The sequence below is a fragment of the Dama dama genome, chromosome 14 (genome assembly GCF_033118175.1).
Source record: "Dama dama isolate Ldn47 chromosome 14, ASM3311817v1, whole genome shotgun sequence".
Lineage (NCBI taxonomy): Eukaryota > Metazoa > Chordata > Mammalia > Artiodactyla > Cervidae > Dama > Dama dama.
Window position 1 is genome coordinate 54417215 of NC_083694.1, and position 20793 is coordinate 54438007.

At 40.6% G+C, this 20793-nt stretch overlaps 1 protein-coding gene across 1 annotated transcript in view; it reads left to right on the forward strand.

The window, feature by feature from the left end:
* Nucleotides 1-20793, forward strand: part of PAPPA2 (pappalysin 2) — a 297914-nt gene that overhangs the window by 38083 nt on the left and 239038 nt on the right. The window contains exon 2 of the mRNA XM_061160780.1: nt 2480-3551. Within this exon, the coding sequence (XP_061016763.1) occupies nt 2480-3551 (1072 nt within the window). The remainder of the gene's footprint in view (nt 1-2479; nt 3552-20793) is intronic.

The following is a 20793-nucleotide window of genomic DNA, read 5'->3' on the forward strand; positions in this document are numbered from 1 at the left end:
AAGGACAAGTTTTAACATTCTAAATTAAAATGTTCAGAATTACAATTATAAGATTTTGGCAAGTGACAAGCTTATTATCTAGTAACTTATATGTCAAGCGTAATAATTTATACCCCAACTAATATATACCTGTATATATGCAACAAATATGAAATAGTCTCCTCCTCAACTCTCCTCTTAAAGACCAGCAGATATTTACTAGTTGAGAGTAACTCCATGGTTCTGATACTATTAAACATTGCAGCGCTTTTGTTCATAGGTCAGTAGATGGACATGACTGAGGCTAAATGCATTTTCGAAAATGAGTGAAACAAGCAGAAACTGTGAAGCAGGTAATTTACTGTTGATCTCACTAGGTATGTCTGCTCTTTTGAAAATCCACCCACATAAGAATATATAAAGCAGTAGTTCTTATATTCCTTTACCATACAGACCTCATTGGGAAAACAAGCATACAACGAAAAACCCAATACTGATAGCCTATGGTGAATGGTGTCAGATTCGTGATCTCCGAAGAAGATTTAACTTTGGGATCAGGGACCAGTCTTGATCACTCAAGAGGTTTTGTATAGCAGAGTTTTATTAAAGTGAAAAGGGACAGAGAAATCTTCTGACATAGACATCAGAAGGGGGACGGAGAATGCCCCCCTCGCTAGAGTTAGCAAGGGAGTTATATACTTTTTAATTAATTATTACAATAAATCAAAAGAATGTCTCAAGTTTGTGAAAATTTTTCCAGACCCACTCCCACAATTTACATTTTAGGATAACAGGCTTAGAACTTAACAATAGAAAGATCCTACCAGACCCACTCCCATAACATACATTCTAAGATATCAGGATTAGTCAGAAGGTTTTCAGGAAGGAGAAACTGTCCTCAAGCAGGATACATTGTTGTTATACAGTCCCTAGTACAGAGTTTAAACTGAGTTGTTTGTTGTGTAATCATCAGTTTGAGCCTTAAAGAAGGAGAAGAAGGAGGAAAAAAAAAAAAACAAAAACAGTTTTATGTGACTAAAACTAAGGAACATAGAGGAAAAAAAAAATGTTTGTCCTTTCCTCCTACTCAAGAACCCAGACCCCTCTCTCCTCAGGGACCTCCGGACTTCTTATCAACCTGCCTAGGAATTGAGTCTCTCAATACAAAACCAGAATATCACCATTATATTATTCCTAGTCATCACTTGTAAGTATAATTGGTAGAATTACTAGATTGGGGAGGAGTTGCCTTTGTTAAAAAAGAACATGTTATTTTTTAAATCACAAGTTATTAGAGACAGAAGAGAAGACAATCTATCATATTATGAAAGCATTGCTATTTTTGATACTTGTCTGCAGAGTTCAGAGGAATAAGTAAGATTCTTGCCTGGGGAGTGAGTCGGGGTCTGGGGAAGAATGACTCTTGATGTTAGCCTCCTGTGTCTATCTAAAGGCCAGTCAACTTTTCTATCATACATTCATTCTTAAAGCAGTATTTACTAAGCATTTCCTGTGTGAATGTACTACCTCTACGTAAATTACAAGAGTGTGTAAACTACATAGACTCTGCCTATGTACTGGACGAGGTACTGGGAGGAGGTGGTGGGCTCATAACTGCAGATGGCTTTGCTGGGAACTTTCAAGGCCTCCAAATTGTCTTCAGGCTTCCTCTTTCATCTGTTACATCTGACTACTGCTTCCTGCTGCCAAATTCTTAGTGATATACTTATCTACAGGAATTCTCTGCTTTGTTTATGGTACTTAATAGTCCTGAACCTGCAATGAATAAGATGCTAAGGCAGCATGTGGTAAGGAGCTTCATTTATCTGGGAAGGTTCCACTTCTGTACTTTGGTAGGCATTATGGGTTATAAGAACAATCATTCTTATAGTTTGACTAGGTTTTATAGTCCAGGACCATGTGGCAATGCTCCTTTGCTTACTTTGGGGAACAGCTGTTCACTTCAGATGGGTGTCCTGGCCCTTAGGCATCAGAGGGAATAACATGTCTGGGATGTTACAGTCTTCTCCTTATTTCCCCCATAGGAATCGTCATTTCAATATTCAATAGAAAAAAAAAAAAGATCTTTTGAGGGCGGTAGGAGATTGCTATCTTTTGTAAAAACTACAAAGGCCCTTGTGAATTCTAAGGAAGTGGAAAGAGAAGAAGGCATGGATACAGAGTCAGCATGAGAAATATTTGTGACAAAGTAGTGAGGATATTTGTCACTTGCACTAAACATCCCCTTCCAGCTTCCATTTTGGTTATTTAAAAATACTGGAGTGCATTAAATTGAATCTCAAATTAAATTCCTTTGGGGAAAGATGTTGCCAGAACATCTAATATGGGGTACTGGACAAGCATCTTAGGTGGGGACTCTGTATCAATTTTTTTTCCCCATTAAAAACCTACATTCTTGCTATTTATACGGGTTTTCTTCTCCCTTTCTCCATCCCTTTTGTATCTGGTATTTCTCCCTCGACTCTTCCTTCTTTCCCAGGTGTGTTTGATAACTGCTCCCACACTATCAGTGACAAGGGCTGGGCCCTGGGGATCCGCTCAGGGAAGGATGTGGGAAGGCGAGATGCTCGCTTCTTCTTCTCTCTCCGCACCGACCGAGTGAAGAAAGCCACCACTGTGATGGGCCACAGTCGCTACCAGCCGGGCAAGTGGACGCACGTGGCAGCCACTTACGATGGACAGCGCATGGCCTTGTATGTGGATGGCACTCAGGTGGCTAGTAGTCCAGATCAGTCTGGTCCCCTGAACAGCCCCTTCATGGCATCTTGTCGCTCTTTGCTCCTCGGGGGAGATAGCTCGGAGAATGGGCACTCTTTCCGTGGACACCTAGGCACACTGGTCTTCTGGTCGACAGCCCTCCCACAAAGCCACCTTCAGCACAGTCCTCAGCAGCCAATGGAGGTGGAGGATTTGAGCACCCTGCTACTGACCGCCAGTTTTGAGCCCCTGGAAGAACAGTGGGCCCCCTTTAGAGACGGGAAGTACCCACGGCTTGAGGTTCTCCAGGGCTTTGAGTCAGAGCCTGAGATTCTGTCCCCTCTGCAGCCGCCGCTCTGTGGGCAGACAGCGTGTGACAACGTGGAATTGATCTCTCAGTACAATGGGCACTGGCCCCTCCGGGGAGAGAAGGTGATCCGCTACCAGGTGGTGAACATCTGTGACGACGAGGGTCTGAACCCCACGGTGAGTGAGGAGCAGATCCGTCGGCAGCACGAGGTGCTCAACGAAGCCTTCGGCCGCTACAACATCAGCTGGCAGCTGAGCATCCACCACGTCCACAACTCCACCCTGCGCCACCGCGTCGTGCTGGTGAACTGTGAGCCCAGCAAAATCGGCAACGACCACTGTGACCCCGAGTGTGAGCACCCGCTCACGGGCTACGACGGGGGCGACTGCCGCCTGCAGGGCCGGTGCTACTCCTGGAACCGCAGGGACGGGCTCTGCCATGTGGAGTGCAACAACATGCTGAACGACTTCGACGACGGCGACTGCTGTGACCCGGACACGGCTGAGGTGCACAAGACCTGCTTCGACCCTGACTCACCCAGGAGGTAAGGGACCGCGGTTGGGGGGTGTCCTGCTTGGAGGGTGCATTCCTGACATCATTTTATCTTTTTGGCTTCTGGAGACAAAAAGAGTGTTCATGCAACCTCCAAATAAAACAATTATCTACTCTACCAGATATCAGTGAGCCTTCATCAAGTCCTGGATGTTGTGCTGGGTAATTAGGGACACATGGATGACTAAGATGAAAACACGACCCTTACCAAACTCAGTTTCTTTGAAGCACACAACTGTGGATGTGGTGTGAACTGCACATGCACCAGGTGCTTGAGATACAGGAAAGCTGAACGACTTTATCTGTCCAAGGAAGCCAGGGCATCTTTGCAGAGAACAAACAAGGTATACATTGATAGACACCGCTCATACATGAGTCGGGAGACCCAGGTTCAATCCTTGGGTTGGGAAGACCCACTGGAGGAGGAAATGGCAACCCACTCCAGTACGCTTGCCTGGAGAATTCCATGGACAGGCTACAGTCCATGGTATTGCAAAGAGTCGTACACGACTGAGCGACTAACACTTTCACTTCACTTTCACTCTTTTTACAGTCTTAGGTTTCCAGCAAAGTAGCACAAATTCATGAGGAGGCCCCATGTGTGCTTAATCTCTGGCGCAGATCGAGCAGTTCAGCAGCTTTATGAACCTAAAATGTTCCACATCTAAGCACAAGTGCAGTCTTCCTTTTTTGCTCCATTAAATTTCATTCTCCACACAGTATTTGGAACAATCCCACTGGAAAGGTAAATCAGATCCTGTCACTTCCCTCCTTACATGTTTTCCTGCTACACTTAGAATAAAATCCGAGCCCCACTCCTGCCTCTGGATCACAACCTGACCCCTGTCTACCTCTCCAGCCTCTCTCCCACCCCAACCTGGTTCTCCACACCCACACTACACAGCCTCACAGACTCTCGTCTGTTCCGTTGAACACATCAACCTTGTCCCTGCCCCAGAGCTTCGCACTAGCTGTTTCATCTTGGAAGCTTCTTTTCCTTAATCTTCCCTTGGTGAGTTTTCTCTTGTCATTCCAAAATCTATTTAAATGTCACCTCCTGGTGAGACCTTTCCTGATTGCCCAATCTAAGTTGACTAGTCAATCTCTATTATGTCAACTAATTTAAATTATCTCCAAAACACTTATCACCTCTGGTGTTTTTCTTGTGCACTTGTTTATTTGCCTTTCTCTGGCCTGGAATATCAGTTCTTATTACATTCCCAGCGCCTAGAACAGCAGCTGAAGCATATTTGTCTATTTTATGTTTATTTTAATGAATAAATGAATCTGATGTGTCATCTGTTGTGAGAGAGAGGCCAATAGGAGGATTTTTGCTTGGTGGTTGATGCTGGGGTTGAGGACTGTTAGAGGGAGTTAAGAAAGGATAGAGGTGGGTGGTAAACTTGTTAATTTGTGCATATGGACAAGGATTCCCTACTTATAACTTGTACCTTTGTATGAAATATAAAATGCCTCACACCTGAGCTAGGGCATAGTGTTGGTGGGAGTGGGAGGATTGGATCTTAGTTTCCACCCAATACCTGAATGACTGCCTTTGAATTTTTTGGACACGATTTGTATGGTAATTCATGGTCTTGTGTGTGGGCAGTCCTCTTGATGCCCCTATGTGTGGGCGGTTAGAACCAATTAATAGATTCTCCTATATCTCAGACATGTGATGTCAAAAATGGTAAGATTTGGAAAGAGGGAACAGAGTTGAATTCCAGAGTCCTTGCTACTTAACCAGCTATGTAAATTGTGCAAGTCACTTTTGGAAACCCAGATATCTTGTCTGTAAAATGAGGGTGGTTGCAGTAATACTTGGCATTACCTATATCTTTGGGTTATTTTGTGAAGCAAATGAAATAAGATACAGGAAGTGTGTTAGTCACTCAGTCCTGTCTGACTCTTTGCAACACCATGGACTGTAGCCCATTCATGGAGTTCTCCAGGCAAGAATATTGGAGGGGGTAGCCATTCCCTTCTCCAGGGGATCTCCCTGACCCAAAGAATGAACTCAGATCTCCTGCATTGCAGGCAAATTCTTTACTATCTGAGCCACCAGGGAAACAGGTACAGTAAAGTACTTGGTAACTCTAAAGTTTTCAAAGTACAAAAATAGTTCTCAACTACCATTAGTTATTATCATTATTAGAACTGACAGATGGGAAGCCTTTGTTTACATAATAATACCCAGGGAACTGATCATATTACCAGAAATATTTGCATAAGAAAGATTCTGTTTGGGTTTGGTTTTTAGATTTTGATAACCTTAAGCAGAAGCTAAACCTCACTAACAACACTGTTTGCCAACTCAGGATCTCCAGAGAGCTCTCCAGGCAAATCAGGCTTGTTCTCATTTGTCTACCAGCTCATTACAACAACACACTGCCTTGACTGAGAGAGATGTCTTTTATGGGACCTATGCATCTTTCTCCTTGGAGTGGCCTCTTATCTCTCTGAATCCTTACTGCCACTGCTCTTACCCAGGGATTTATAGCCTGTTCCCCTTACTGCTTCAGAGTTGCCATGGTAACTTATCATTTTCTATCTGTGGACCCAGACGTGTTTTAAACTTTCTTACCCTTACATGCAAAACTTGCTTTGCGGAATAAAAGGAACTATTCATACTTTTTTGGTTGCTGTTGTTGTTTAGTTGTTAAGTTGTATCTGACTCTTTTGTGACCCCATGAACTGTAGCCCACCTGGTTCCACTGTCCATGGGGTTTCCCAGGCAAGAATACTGGAATGGGTTGCCATTTCCTTCTCCAGGGGATGTTCCTGACCCAGGGATCCAACCCGAGTCTCCTGCATTGGCAGTCAGATTCTTTATCACTGAGCCACAGGGAAGCCCAAATAAATGCCCTTGGTTAAAATATCAAATGTACCAAAGACAATTGTACCAAAAAATAAGGAATGGCAATCCTCTGCCTAACTCTTCCTCATCCTTCTCTACTCTCTAGCCTTGCTCCCATCTTTAATTATTTTACTTGCCTTTTTGGTAACAACCTCCATATACATATATCCAAACATGATATTTATAGTACTTGATTCATCTATTTTATTTAAAAAAAAATTTGGGTGGGGAACATGCACATGGCTTGTGTTAGTTCCCTGACCAGGGATCAAAGTGACGCCTTTGGCAGTGAAAGTGCAGAATCTGAACCACTGGATCAACTTATGTTCATCAATTTTAAACATTATGTTTAAACATTAATTTTAAATATTATGACTTGCTTTTATTAGAAAGATGAGTTTTACTTTTCTCCCACATCGCCCCTGCATTTTTTAATATAGTAATTGTACTGTTTTTAGTTGACTCACTTATATATATTTATCATATTGTGACTATAAAATATTTTTCTTTTGGTTGCAGAACAAGGTTCTGTTCTACTACTATATTTTCTTCCTGGCATAGCTCTTCCACTTCCCCATACACAAGTACCCTATCCCTTGAGTCTCTATTTCCTCCTTCCCTTCTATCTTCCTTCCTTTTTGATATCTTCACTTTCAAATGCTTTATCATATCTACAGAATAGATAAATAGATCTGTAGAAAGTATCTCTTTTTTTTTTTTAAACACTCCTCTGCAGTTCTCCCTTCTAGCTCATTCCATTTTTTCTCTCCTCTTCCAACTTTATCAGTTATATTTAGTTCTGCTGTCCAGTTGTTACCCTGAAATTTCTCATCACTGATTTTTTGGGGAGATTGGAGTCACTGTGTCCTGAATTGCATGAATACCTCTTAATTTACAGCTTAATTTTTTACTGGAAAACCTCCTTAAGTAACTTTCTAAGAAAGGATGTTTTAGGTAACTTTTCCAGAAAAGCATTTCTCAAAATGCTTTTATTTTGCCTTTACCCAAAACTGATAGTTTGTCCTGGTGTAAAATTATGAGTTGTGAAACATTTTCTCTTAAATTTTTGAAGAAATTCATTAATTGTCTCTAGCTTCTATTCTGATAATTATGTGTTTTAGAGGTGAATTTTTTTCCTATTAAAAATCATTTTGAATTTTTAGCCGTGTTCCTTTAGGGATTTTATGATAATTTTTTTAAGGGTTGGCCTTTTACTCTTCTTTTGTTGATATTCAATGATCCTTTCAATTTGGACACACGGCCCTTGTTGTTGTTGCTCAGTCACGTCCAGCTTTTTGAGACCCCATGGACTGCAGCATGCCAGGCTTCCCCGTCCTTCACCATCTCCCAGAACTTGCTCAATCTCATGTCCATTGAGTCGGGGATGCCATCCTTATCTCTGGCAAATTTTCTGACATTATTAGTTTGATGTTTCTTAATTCTCTGATCTCTTTTTCCCCTCTGAAACTTCTGAGGATTGATCTTCTGATTTTTTTCTGTCCTTTTTCCCTCATATGTTCTATCTCATTGTTATTTAGTTCTATTTTTTGGAGATTTCCTTGAGTTTATCTTCTAAATCTTATGCTGAATTTTTTGTTTTTAATCTTCAGTTCAGTTCAGCCACTCAGTTGTGTCCGACTCTTTGCGACCCCATGAATCGCAGCACGCCAGGCCTCCCTGTCCATCACAAACTCCCAGAGTTTACTCAAACTCATGCCCATCGAGTTGGTGATGCCATCCAGCCATCAATCATATATTTAAGACTTCACTCTGATTTTTCTATATTAGTCTGTTTTGAAGGATGCAGCCATTTTCTGAAGCTAAAAGTAAGATGAATTCTGAATTTTTTTCCCAGTGCAGTATATCTGATTCATCTGTAGTCAACTTTTATTTTTCCTTTTTTTTCCCCCCTCTTAATTCTGATCTGTCTTTCATGCTGGTAGATTTTCTCAAGTATATAGTGCTTATTCACAATAAGAAACACACTTTTATAGCCCTATTATTATGATTTAAAAAAGGATACTCATTTGTGGATTTCTTCTTTTAGGGGGAGAAACCTGAAGACAGTGGAGAAGATAGGTTTTCTTTTTCTCAGTTCCCTTATACTTATTTCATGTACAGACCTTTTATTCATACTCCATCTTCTCAGCCTTGTATTTCTTGTGCTGAATTTTTATTATTAAAAACATTGAATGTTTTTCATAACTCTTATTGGCAGGAACCATATTTTGAAAAACAATTATTTATCAAGTTTCTCTGATGTACCTGACACAGTAACACAAGCAAAGGGACAAATATAAAGAATACGCAGAGTAAGTGTTCATATCTTAGTGGAGGGGTTTAATACTTTTATCTAAATCCCTGAGTTTAAATCCAGTCTGAGCCACTAAAAGCAGAACATAGAGTGTAGACTGCTTTTCTATGCCACAGCTGAGATTGTTTGAAAGGACTTTGGTTTCACAGAGATGTAGATCTCTGGATTTCTATGAGGGCCTATGACTTAGTAGAGTTAGTGGTTGTCTCTGAACTAAATGACCAGTATCTAGCATCCCTGTTGGGCTTCCCTGATGGCTCAGCAAGCAAAAATTTGCCTTCCGTGCAGGAGACACAGGAGACATGGGTTTGATTCCCGGGTCGGGAAGATTCTCTGGAGAAGGAAATGGCAACCTGCTCTAGTATTCTTGTCTGGAAAAACCCCATGGACAGAGGAACCTGGTGGGCTATAGTCTAAAGGGTTACACAGCGTCAGACATGACTAAGCTTTCAGGTACCACATGGCAAGGCATGGCATACCATCCCTATTGTTACAATTAAATCACAGTGCTCAAGTTCACAGTTCCTTTATTCTGTGACTCTGAAGGACCCAACTTCAACAAATGTTTTATCAGACATTTTTTGAGAAGCAGCGTGTGCCAGACACAGAGTCCCTCTATTCAGGAACTCACAGTTTAGTAGGCATTGGTTGGAAAGTGGGGGACACACCTACAGACAGGTTACTAACATGCAAGTACAGTGATGGCTCTATGAACAATCCTCTTCATTTTTCCAGTCCTACTTAATGTTCCCTCTTCCCCCACCCACAGCAAGAAACCAGAAATGTAGCCCAAAGGAGTTCCTCTCCCAAAGGCTCTGAGAGGAGGAGAGAGTCTGAGGAGTCCAGCACCAAACATCTGTAACCCAGATGCACCTATCAAAGGGAGAGTATTTATCAGACTTGGGACTGGTCAGAAGGAGATATGAATTATAGATAACATTACCCAGGCAGTTGAACAGAACTACCAAGATAGAGAAACTTGGCTTGTGGAAAGCGAAGGCTACATAGGCCAGATGTCTATTTCTACATAGTAGCTGCCCTAAGAGAGGGTCTACAGTTGCTGTGGGAAAGAAGGGCTTGAAAGTCCTCTTTAGTAAAATCCCAAATGTCGTTGGCTACACCCTATGATGCATCTTAGAAAGCCAAGCCAAGGGAATGTCTATGCCCTAAGGGAAGCCCAGCTTCCCTGACCTTTGCAGTCTGCAGCTTCTTTTTTGGTCATGACTTATTTTTGTTATTTTTCTCTCTAAAATTATGTCCCAGAGACGTAGGGTGCTTTGCTGCTGAATCTACTTTCCAGCCCTTGTTCTACCTCTTCTTTTCACATGAGTTTAGTATCCAACCAAACCTAGAACACGGTGTTTACCTCTTTGATTTCTGTCGGATTTCATCACTCCATTATCATGTGGAGGAGGACAATCACCAAGTAAAAATAAACAACTGAGCATAAACTATGGCGAGTTTTCAGCCACCTAGTGTCACATGCTCTGAAGCAGACGATGGGATGACGATGGCATGCGTTTGTTTTCTGATGCCTGTGGTGGGCTGCGGTTTCTGTGTCTTGGGGCCTCATTGCCTCTTCTCTGCCTCATTGCCTGAGTTTTGATGGTGAGGAGTGTAAGGGCAGAAAGACTATTATATATAGCAAAGCTAGAGCATGGTCCATGCTTGCATTTGTGCTAAGGTGCTTTAATCATGTCTTATTCTTTTGCAACTCCATGGCCTGTAACCCACCCATCTCTGTCCATGGGGATTCTCCAGGCAAGAATACTGGAGTGGGTTGCCATGCCCTCCTCCAGGGGGCCTTCCTGACCCAGGGATCGAGCCCTCATCTCTTATGTCTCCTGCATTTACAAACAGGTTCTTTACCACTGGTACGACCTGGGAGGCCCCAGAGCATGGTCCACTTCCCTCTAAATGAGTCCCCAAGAGGGTGGACTGGGGGGTGCCCTAAAGGAGCGTGCCAGAGAGTGCTGCCTGCAGTTGCATGCTCTTGGATGTGTATCTCAGGACAGGAGGGCAGATGCACATGACATCCAGGGGAACAGGTGGAGAAATCAGTGCTGCATAGAGCTGGGTGCTCTGCTTTAGCTCTGCTTTGCTCACTCACCCTCTGTGCCTGTTGAGCCAAAGGAACGGTTGGACTGGGCCCCTGCAGCGGCGGATCTGTTAAACATCAGCCAGGCTTCATTATAGGTTTCTTTTGAAGTTGGGATTCAAAGTTCCCTGCAGCCAAAAAAAACATGGATGGGGAAAATAAGTGTAAGGGGGTAGAAGAGGGCAGAGAGGAAAGAAATGAAGGAGAAACTTGAAAACCAAACAGCAAGAAAACCTCTGAACCCCTCCACTGCAATATGCACAGGCCACACAAACTCTAAAGAAACAAATCTCCCTTTCTCATACACACTTTACCTGGCAAAGGGAATAGATGGGAAGAAATAGGAGAATAACTTGCAGAAAGCTCAGAAAATGTGCTAACAAATAGAAATGTCTCTCAGTTGCTTTCCTACAGGCCAATTTCTCCATAGTTTCAATAGGTACTATTTTACGGAGTAAATCATATCCACAATTTTTCTGTTCACCTAGCTGGCTCAGTGAATCTTTCTCCCCAGGTGAGTGGGGAGAGGTTGTTTTTCTCCTTTTTGGGGCTATTTTCTAGCCAAATAGGCTGACTTGTGAGAGAGCCTTGTGGTATGTCTGGGTTAAAAATATTTCCTCTTAGAAAAATTTTAGGAGAGACCCTGGTCTCCAAACACATTCAGTTGTTCAAGATACTTGGGTATTTTCCTAGGAGCTGGGGTGCTGGCCCTGGTACCCTGGCTGGATGCCAGTCTGTCTCAGAGGATTTCACTTAGGGATCTTTTCTTAGAATTTAAGCCTAGGAATCTGAAAGACAGCTGCAGACTTACACATGTTTTCCTTTTCTTTTTCCTCTAGGAACTCTGTTTGCATTTTAGTTTAGTGACTGAATGGAAGTCACAGACAAGTAGGTTGGGGAGTGGATGGAATATGTAGTTTGGCCATCATGAGTTTTTCTGAAGATTTGTTTCACCCTCAGGAGGAAGATGCTGACTCACTTATTTTCTGAACCCTGGTGCATCTCTCACTTCTCATCAGGAGCTCTATCTGCAGTGGTAGACCTGATTCTCTTCTCTTGATGCTTGGCTAATTCCTACTTTCAAGTCCAGTTCCCATGTCACTTCCTCTTTCCTAGGAATAGTCCTTTGTCCTAAAATAGAGATTGGTTGAGTCACTAAGTGGTGTCCGACTCTTGTGACCCCATGGACTATGGCCCTCCAGGTTCCTCTGTCCATGGGATTCTCCAGGCAAGAATACTGGAGTGGGTTGCCATTTTATCTCATTTGATCCCTTGTGACTCAGATGGGCTTCCCCGATGGCTCAGCGGGTAAAGAATTTGCCTGCAATGCAGGAGACACAGGAGACGTGGGTTCGATAGCTGGGTCGGGAAGATCCCCTGAAGAAGGAAATGGCAACCTGCTCCAATAGTCTTGTCTGGGAAACCCCATGGACAGAGGAGCCTCGTGGGTTATAGTCCATAGGGTCGCAAAGAGTTGGACACAACTGAGCGACTAACACACACACACAAAACATTTCATTCACACCACTTTTCATCCCCTATTGCCATCACTCTGCTTTAATCCCACTGTCTTTCACCAGTGTTATTACAATAGCCTCCTAAGACGTCTTCCCACTTTTGCTCTTGCACCCCACCCCTGCCCCGCCCAGGTCTGTTTTTAACATAGCAGCCAGAGTAACCCTAGTAGACTACACTTCAGATCAAGTCATCCTTCTGCCTGGATTCTGCAGCAGCTTCCCAGCTCACTCAGAGTCAAAGCCAACAGCAGGGCAATGACCGACAGGACCCTCACCGGTTTGGCACCAGTTATTCTGTGGCCTCGTCTCCCACCAGACCTCCCTTATTTACTCCATTCCAGCCACACCAGCCTTCTCATTGTCCCGTGGCTTAACAGACACACTCCTGCTGCATAAACTTTTCAGTGACTTTTCATTCTGCTAGAATGTTCATCCTCCAGATTCCTACATGGCTAGTGTTCCCACTTCCTTCCAGGCTTTTTTTCAAAATCTCCTTCTACTGAAGCCTTTCCTGGTGACCTCACTTAAAATCCCAATTCTTCTAACTCTTCATGATTTCTTCTCTGTTTTATTTTTCTTTTTAGAATCTGACACTAACACGCTACATATTTTTAATTTTTGCTTAATGTCCATATTCTCCATTAGAATGCAAGTTCCATTAGAGAGCGAGTTTTTGTATGTTTGGGTTATTATTTTACCCTAGCACTTAGAAAAACAAATGCTATGAGTGTTCAACAAATAACTGTTGAATAAAGGGATATTCTTACCCTCACATAGTGGTTGGCAAACTATGTCCTGTGGACCAAATTTATCTAAGCACCTGTTTTTGTAAATTAATTTTTATTAGAATGAAGTCACATGTATTTATTCACATGTTGTCCATCACTGCTTTCACATGGCAGAGTTGTGTAGTTATAATAGAAACTGTGTGGCCCACAAAACCTGAAATATTTACTATTTGGCCTTTTACAGAGAAAGTTTGCCAACTCCTTGAGTATGTGTTTACCACACAATGTTATAATTATGTAAGCTTCCCAGGTGGCACTAGTGGTAAAACCTGCCTGCCAATACAGGAGACTTAAGAGACTCAGGTTCAATCCCTTGGTCAGGAAGAACCCCTGGAGAAGGAAATGGCAACCCACTCCCATATTCTTGCCTGGAGAATCCCATGGACAGAAGAGCCCAGCAAATTATGGTCCATAGGATGGCAAAGAATTGGCGTGACTGAAGGGACTTGGCATGCACACATTCACACATTATCATTCTCCTTCGTTATTTGTCTCTTGTACAAAACTTTAGGCTATTTATTCACAGGTCTTGTAACATAGGAAATACTCAATTGATATTTTTTAAATGAATTGACATATATATGAATGCAAAATCAGTGACATGGGGGAAATGACAGTGTTGGGTAAGGCTTTGGGAAGGGTAGAGTATGCTACGCGGTATTGAAGGAAGACGGGTATTCAGAATCTATATTCTAGCCATCCTTCCTACTGGCTCCCTTACTGTAGTAGGATTGCCATATTCAGATGTAAGTAAAATAACTAAAGATACCCATGAAAGGTGAATGTGTTAGCTGAGGGAAAGGCTGTAAGCCATTTTAAAAACAGTTTTGCTTATTTATTTTATTTTTGGTTGCACGATGTCTTTGCTGCTGTTCATGGGCTTTTCCCTAGTTGCTGTGCACAGACTTCTCATTGCAGCGGCTTCTCTTGTTGCAGAGCACAGGCTCTAGGCATGTGGATTCAGTAGCTGTAGCACATGGGCTCAGTAGTTGTAGCTCACGGGCCCTAGAAGGTGTGGGCTTCAATAGTTCTGGCTCCCAGGCTCTAGAGCACAGGCTTAGTAGTTGTGCACAGGCTTAGTTGCCCTGCAGCATATGCAGTCTTCCTGGACCAGGCATTGAACCCATGTCTCCTGCACTGGCAGGCAGATTCTTTACAACTGAGCCACCAGGAAAGACCCCTGGATAAGCCATTTTACTCATTGTCTCATTATTTGAGTGACTGAACTCCCAGATGACTCTGAAACTATGAAACATGGAGCAAAGTTTACAATCAGAGAAATAGTCAGTTACAGTAGCCAGGAAGTAAGATGCATCCTCATTAGCTGGGGAGACAGTGATTGAGAGAAAGAGTAGATTCCGCAAAGGGGTGCAGGGCCCTTCAATGAGACATGGCCTCTTTGAGGTGATGTCAGAGATTAGCCAAGTTCCTACCAAACAATTAGCTTTTGTGGTTGTAAAAAACAGAAATTCACTCAAGTTAACTTAAAAAAAAAAAAAAAAAGAAAGGATTTATTGTACAATTGCAAATGGGCTGGAGCTACAAGGCTGCTAGGGACTAAGGCAGGTTTTGCGCTCTGTTTCTTTGCAAGGTTCTCTGTAGCTTAGTGCATCTGCACCATTCACACCTTGTTCCTAGTTTGCTGGATTACTCAGAGTTCCTCTTCTCTTATGGCTTTGTTTTAAAACTAGACTCAGCTTTCTGCAGCTCCTGCTTTATCTCATTGAGTTTTAAGATTCATATCCAATTGCTAATTGCCTCAGCCTCTTGCAGAACTGTGGCTCAGATTCTGCAGATAATCAACAGTGACTTGGCCTAACTCATCTCTACACATCAGTCTAGAAATCATAGGTTTCTGGCCAGCTTTGAATTTAAGCAACTGTGGCCAAAACACAGAATGACAGGGAGGGCTCCTCAAGGTTCCCGGGCAACATCTCTCAACTGGTGCCAACACTCTGGGTAGAGCAAGCTGGTTTTTCATCTTTACTTCTTGGAGACTCCTGACATTCATAATTTCTTAGACCTTGGTATTCCTAGTAATGTAATTCCCACAGAATTTTAACGCCAGTTTTATTCTTAGGATTTTGTGATTTTCAATTCAAATCTCAAATATGTCATGATACAGGTAAATTACCTTTTCATAGTTAAGATATACACACATAAATATATATATACATATATATGGTACTATGATAGCTTTATATTTATCTACCATGTATCTATCATCTACCTATTTTATCAATAAAACATTTGGCATAGTTTATTTTATGTAATGCTCATTATAGCTCTAAGAAGCAGATATTTTGATTATCTTCATTTTATGTAAGAGAGAACTGAGATTAAGACAGTTAACTGTTATCACACAGTGTAACAGTACAGTGACTGAACTCTGACTCCAGAGCCTGTGTTACTACCATTCTATGCTGAGTGTCAGCTATAATAAGTCTTATAAGCCTAGCAAAGTACTTAGCTCATAGTGAGTGCCTAATAAATATTAGCTTGCTTTAATTATAGAATGATTGTTCCAGAGGATGTGTATCTCAAGGGATGAGGGAGAGAAAATGGAAATAACTGTGTGTTTAATACTTAAGAAGGATGTTATGTAAACATGTGGATTCTTAAAACGTGAATAGTGAAAAGCAGGAGAAAGAGCTTATTAAGCAAGGACAAAGATATGACCCAAATACAAATACTCATATGCAAACATATTCAGGCCACTATGAGTACAATAATTTGAAAGGAAAGGAAATTTTCTAGAGAAAAATAAGAAAGAGAGAATATTGGAAAAGTGATATTAGGAAGGCCTTAGATGTTGGGCTAAGGGATTTGAATAGTAAGCAACTGGTAGCCTTGAGCAGTGTATAGAGATGTCTACTGATTGTTTGATCAATCAATAAACAGACAATTTTAAAATATGTATCTGTTTTAATATCTACCATCTCTCTTAAATTTTACTTCTTTCTTCTAGAATCATTTTGCTTATCTCTGAAAGACCTTTTTTAAAGAATTTCCTTTGTTAAATGTTTGTCATATGCTTTCTTAATTTTAATTTCTACAAAAATGTTTTTATATTTTGTCAAACATTTTTGGGGCTTCCCTGGGGGCTCAGTTGGTGAAGAATCTGCCTGCAATGCAGGAGACCACTTACAATAAGGAGACCTGGGTTCAATTCCTGGATCAGGAAGATCCCTGGAGAAAGAAATAGAGACCCACTCCAGTATTCTTGCCTGGGAAATCCTGTTGACAAAGGAGCCTGGTGGGCTATAGTCCATGGGGTCACAAGAGTTGGACATGACTTAGCCACAAAACCACCAGCACCACCAAACTTTCTTTGGGGAAGTGTGTTTAATTTTTATTAGAATATAGTTGATTTACAATGTTGTGTTAGTTTCAAGCGTACAGCAAAGTGAATCAGTTTTACATTTACATATATCCACTTTTTTTTTAGATTGTTTTCTCATATAGGTCCTTACAGAGTGTTTAATAGAGTTTCCCTGTATTATCAGTTATATACACATATAGTGACCTTATTAGTTATCTATTTTTTATATAATAGTGTATATATGTCAATCCCAATCTCTCAATTTATCCCTACCTGCCTTCCCTGCCTGGTAACCAAACTTCTTAAAAAATAGCTTTTCTAGGCAGACTATTTTAGATTGGCTATTTGTTTCTCTTTTCAAGACATTATACTACAGTCTCTTGGTTTTCATTAATACTACAGAAAGGTTAGCTATCTAATTGTCTTTCATTTGTGTTGATATTTACTCTGTCATTTCTCTTAAATTTTTCTATTTTTTCTAATTTTTATATTATCTCCTGCTGAATTTCCTATGAAATACGTATTATTCTTCCCACTCTGTTTTTCATGTCTCTTAATAGTGCTTCAACTTTTTAATCTCTGCCTCTCTGTGTTGCACTTTGAGTAACAGTTTTTGGATTTATTGCCCAGTTGATTCTTTTTCAGGTTAGGCTAACTTGCTTTTAGAACCTACCAATAAATTTTTAATTATTATTATTATACTTTTCATCTCCATAAGTTCTATTTAGCTCTTTATTATAAATGCCTAGTCATTTAAACAATCAATTTATGCTACTTTGGATATACTTTTATGCTTTTTTAGTTTTAAAAACAATTTAAGGTGATGGGTACATGAATTTGCATATGTGATAAAATTTCACAGAACTGGGTCATATGGCAGTTCTATTTCCAGTTTTTTAAGAAATCTCCACACTGTTTTCCATAGCGGCTGTACTAGTTTGCATTCTCACCAACAGTGTAAGAGGGTTCCCTTTTCTCCACACCCTCTCCAGCATTTATTGCTTGTAGACTTTTGGATAGCAGCCATCCTGACTGGCGTGTAATGGTACCTCATTGTGGTTTTGATTTGCATTTCTCTAATAATGAGTGATGTTGAGCATCTTTTCATGTGTTTGTTAGCCATCTCTATGTCTTCTTTGGAGAAATCTCTGTTTAGTTCTTTGGCCCATTTTTTGATTGGGTCATTTATTTTTCTGGAATTGAGCTTCAGGAGTTGCTTGTATATTTTTGAGATTAATCCTTTGTCTGTTTCTTCATTTGCTATTATTTTCTCCCAATCTGAGGGCTGTCTTTTCACCTTACTTATAGTTTCCTTTGTAGTGCAAAAGCTTTTAAGTTTCATTAGGTCCCATTTGTTTAGTTTTGCTTTTATTTCCAATATTCTGGGAGGTGGGTCATAGAGGATCTTGCTGTGATTTATGTCGGAGAGTGTTTTGCCTATGTTCTCCTCTAGGAGTTTTATAGTTTCTGGTCTTACATTTAGATCTTTAATCCATTTTGAGCTTATTTTTGTGTATGGTGTTAGAAAGTGTTCTAGTTTCATTCTTTTACAAGTGGTTGACCAGTTTTCCCAGCACCACTTGTTAAAGAGGTTGTCTTTTTTCCATTGTATATCCTTGCCTCCTTTGTCAAAGATAAGGTGTCCATAGGTTCATGGATTTATCTCTGGGCTTTCTATTCTGTTCCATTGATCTATATTTCTGTCGTTGTGCCAGTACCATACTGTCTTGATGACTGTGGCTTTGTAGTAGCGTCTGAAGTCAGGCAGGTTGATTCCTCCAGTTCCGTTCTTCTTTCTCAAGATTACTTTGGCTATTCGAGGTTTTTTGTATTTCCATACTGCCATATGACCCAGCAATCCCACTTCTGGGCATACACACCGAGGAAACCAGATCTGAAAGAGACACATGCACCCCAATGTTCATCGCAGCACTGTTTATAATAGCCAGGACATGGAAGCAACCTAGATGCCCATCAGCAGACGAATGGATAAGGAAGCTGTGGTACATATACACCATGGAATATTACTCAGCCGTTAAAAAGAATTCATTTGAACCAGTCCTAATGAGATGGATGAAACTGGAGCCCCTTATACAGAGTGAAGTAAGCCAGAAAGATAAAGAACATTACAGCATACTAACACATATATATGGAATTTAGAAAGATGGCAACAATAACCCTATATGCAAAACAGAAAAAGAGACACAGAAATACAGAACAGACTTTTGAACTCTGTGGGAGAAGGTGAGAGTGGGATGTTTCAAAAGAACAGCATGTATACTATCTATGGTGAAACAGATCACCAGCCCAGGTGGGATGCATGAGACAAGTGCTCGGGCCTGGTGCACTGGGAAGACCCAGAGGAACCGGGTGGAGAGGGAGGTGGGAGGGGGGACCGGGATGGGGAATACGTGTAAATCTATGGCTGATTCATATCAATGTATGACAAAACCCACTGAAATGTTGTGAAGTAATTAGCCTCCAACTAATAAAAAAAAAAAAAAAAAAGATAAAAAAAAAAAAATTTCGCAGAACTAAACCCATACAAATTACTATGAGTAAAATGGGAAATCTGAACAAAATTGGTGTATTGTATCAATTGTCAGTATCCTAGTTGTGATACTGTATTATATTTTTGCAAGAAGTTGTTATTGAGAGAAGCCACATAAAGGATATTCACTATTACTCTGTAATAGCTCTTATATGTGAATCAACAGTTATCTCAAAATAAAAGTTTAATTGAGGGAGGTTCAAAAAGGAGGGGATATATGTATATACCTATGGCTGATTCATGCTGAAGTTTGACAAAAAACAACAAAATTCTGTAAAGCAATTATCCTTCAAAAAAATTAATTAAAAAAAATAAAAAACTGGAATAAAAAGAACATATTAAGTTAGATAACAAATAATAACCCCTGTATAGCACAGGGAACTCCACTGTAATGACCTGTTACAGTATTACAGTGAAAAGTATCTAAAAAAGAGTAGATGTATGTATATGTATGAGTGATTCACTTGGCTGGATAGCAGAAACTAACATAACTTTGTAACTCAGCTGTACTCCAAAAAACTTGATTTATAAAAATATAAGCATACTTCTTTTATGTCATCTAGTCTGATTCTGTTGTTATTTCTTCTGGTTATTGCTCACGGTGACTTGCTCCCTCATATGTAGTTGGATTGTAAGCCCATGTTCCTTGCAGTTTTACTATCGAGTGTCTTTCAGGCCTAGATTGAAGATATGCTTTGCTTAAGCCAGTTGACTGGGGCACTATGAGCATGAAACCACTTTATGTCTATAACTGGCATAAGGTTTTTTAGACAACAGGGTATTATGAACTTGGAGGGCAAACTTGTGAAGGATGACTTGTGGCTATTTCCCAGAGGAGATATTCACCTTACTTATTGGGCTGAGATTGGGAAATGTAAGTTTCCTTGCTGTCCTCCTTCATGAAATGAGTTTTAAATTTTTTCTTTTGGTGATTTGTTTTACTGGTGGTATAGTCCTCCAGAGTCCTGGCTTTGTGTGGAGCTCTTCCATAAAACTGCTTATCTTTGCTAAGTTCCATAATTTTTTTCCTATCTAAGATGCTCACAATGGCCATCAAACTGAAGGTCAAGTGCGCCAGGAATGAGAAGAGCCTTCAGGGTAGCCAGTTGATTCAGAGAATGTTTACTTTTCTGGATTCTTATTTTTCCTTTGTTTGTGGGCTCTAGAGGTAACCTTTAACTTCATCTTTGTAACTATTTAATATTTATATATTAAAATAAATATTTAAATTTATTTTCATATTTTATCAAGAAGTTATAGTTATTTTGACTGGAGGGGATGATCAGGGCCTCTAAACTCTTTCTACCAGAAACAGAAATAATTTTCCAGAAAACTAATTTGGAGACAGCGTGCAGAATCAGTATTACGAACCAGGGAAATTGGAGGTAGGAAGATTATAAACTCTTCTAGTAGTCTAAGCAGGAAAAGGTAACAGACTGAAAATGATTAGGGAAATTATTGTGGCATGGTAAAAAGAACTAGGAAAATAAAAATAAGAAAAACTGGATTCTAGTCCTAGCTCCATCCTATTCACATAATTTAACCATATGTTCATTCATATTCATTGATATTCAACAAATGTTATTTGAGCATGTAATCTAGGCCAGGCACTCTTTTAGACACTGCAGCTGGTAAAGAAAAAAATTCCCTCCCTCGTGGAGCTTATAGTTTAGCATGAGAAGACATGCAATCAACAAATAACAAGTTGAATACATGCTATGCCAGATGGTGATAAGTGCTGTGGAAAGAAATTCAGAAGAATGAGGGAGACAAGGAGCAATGCTTGT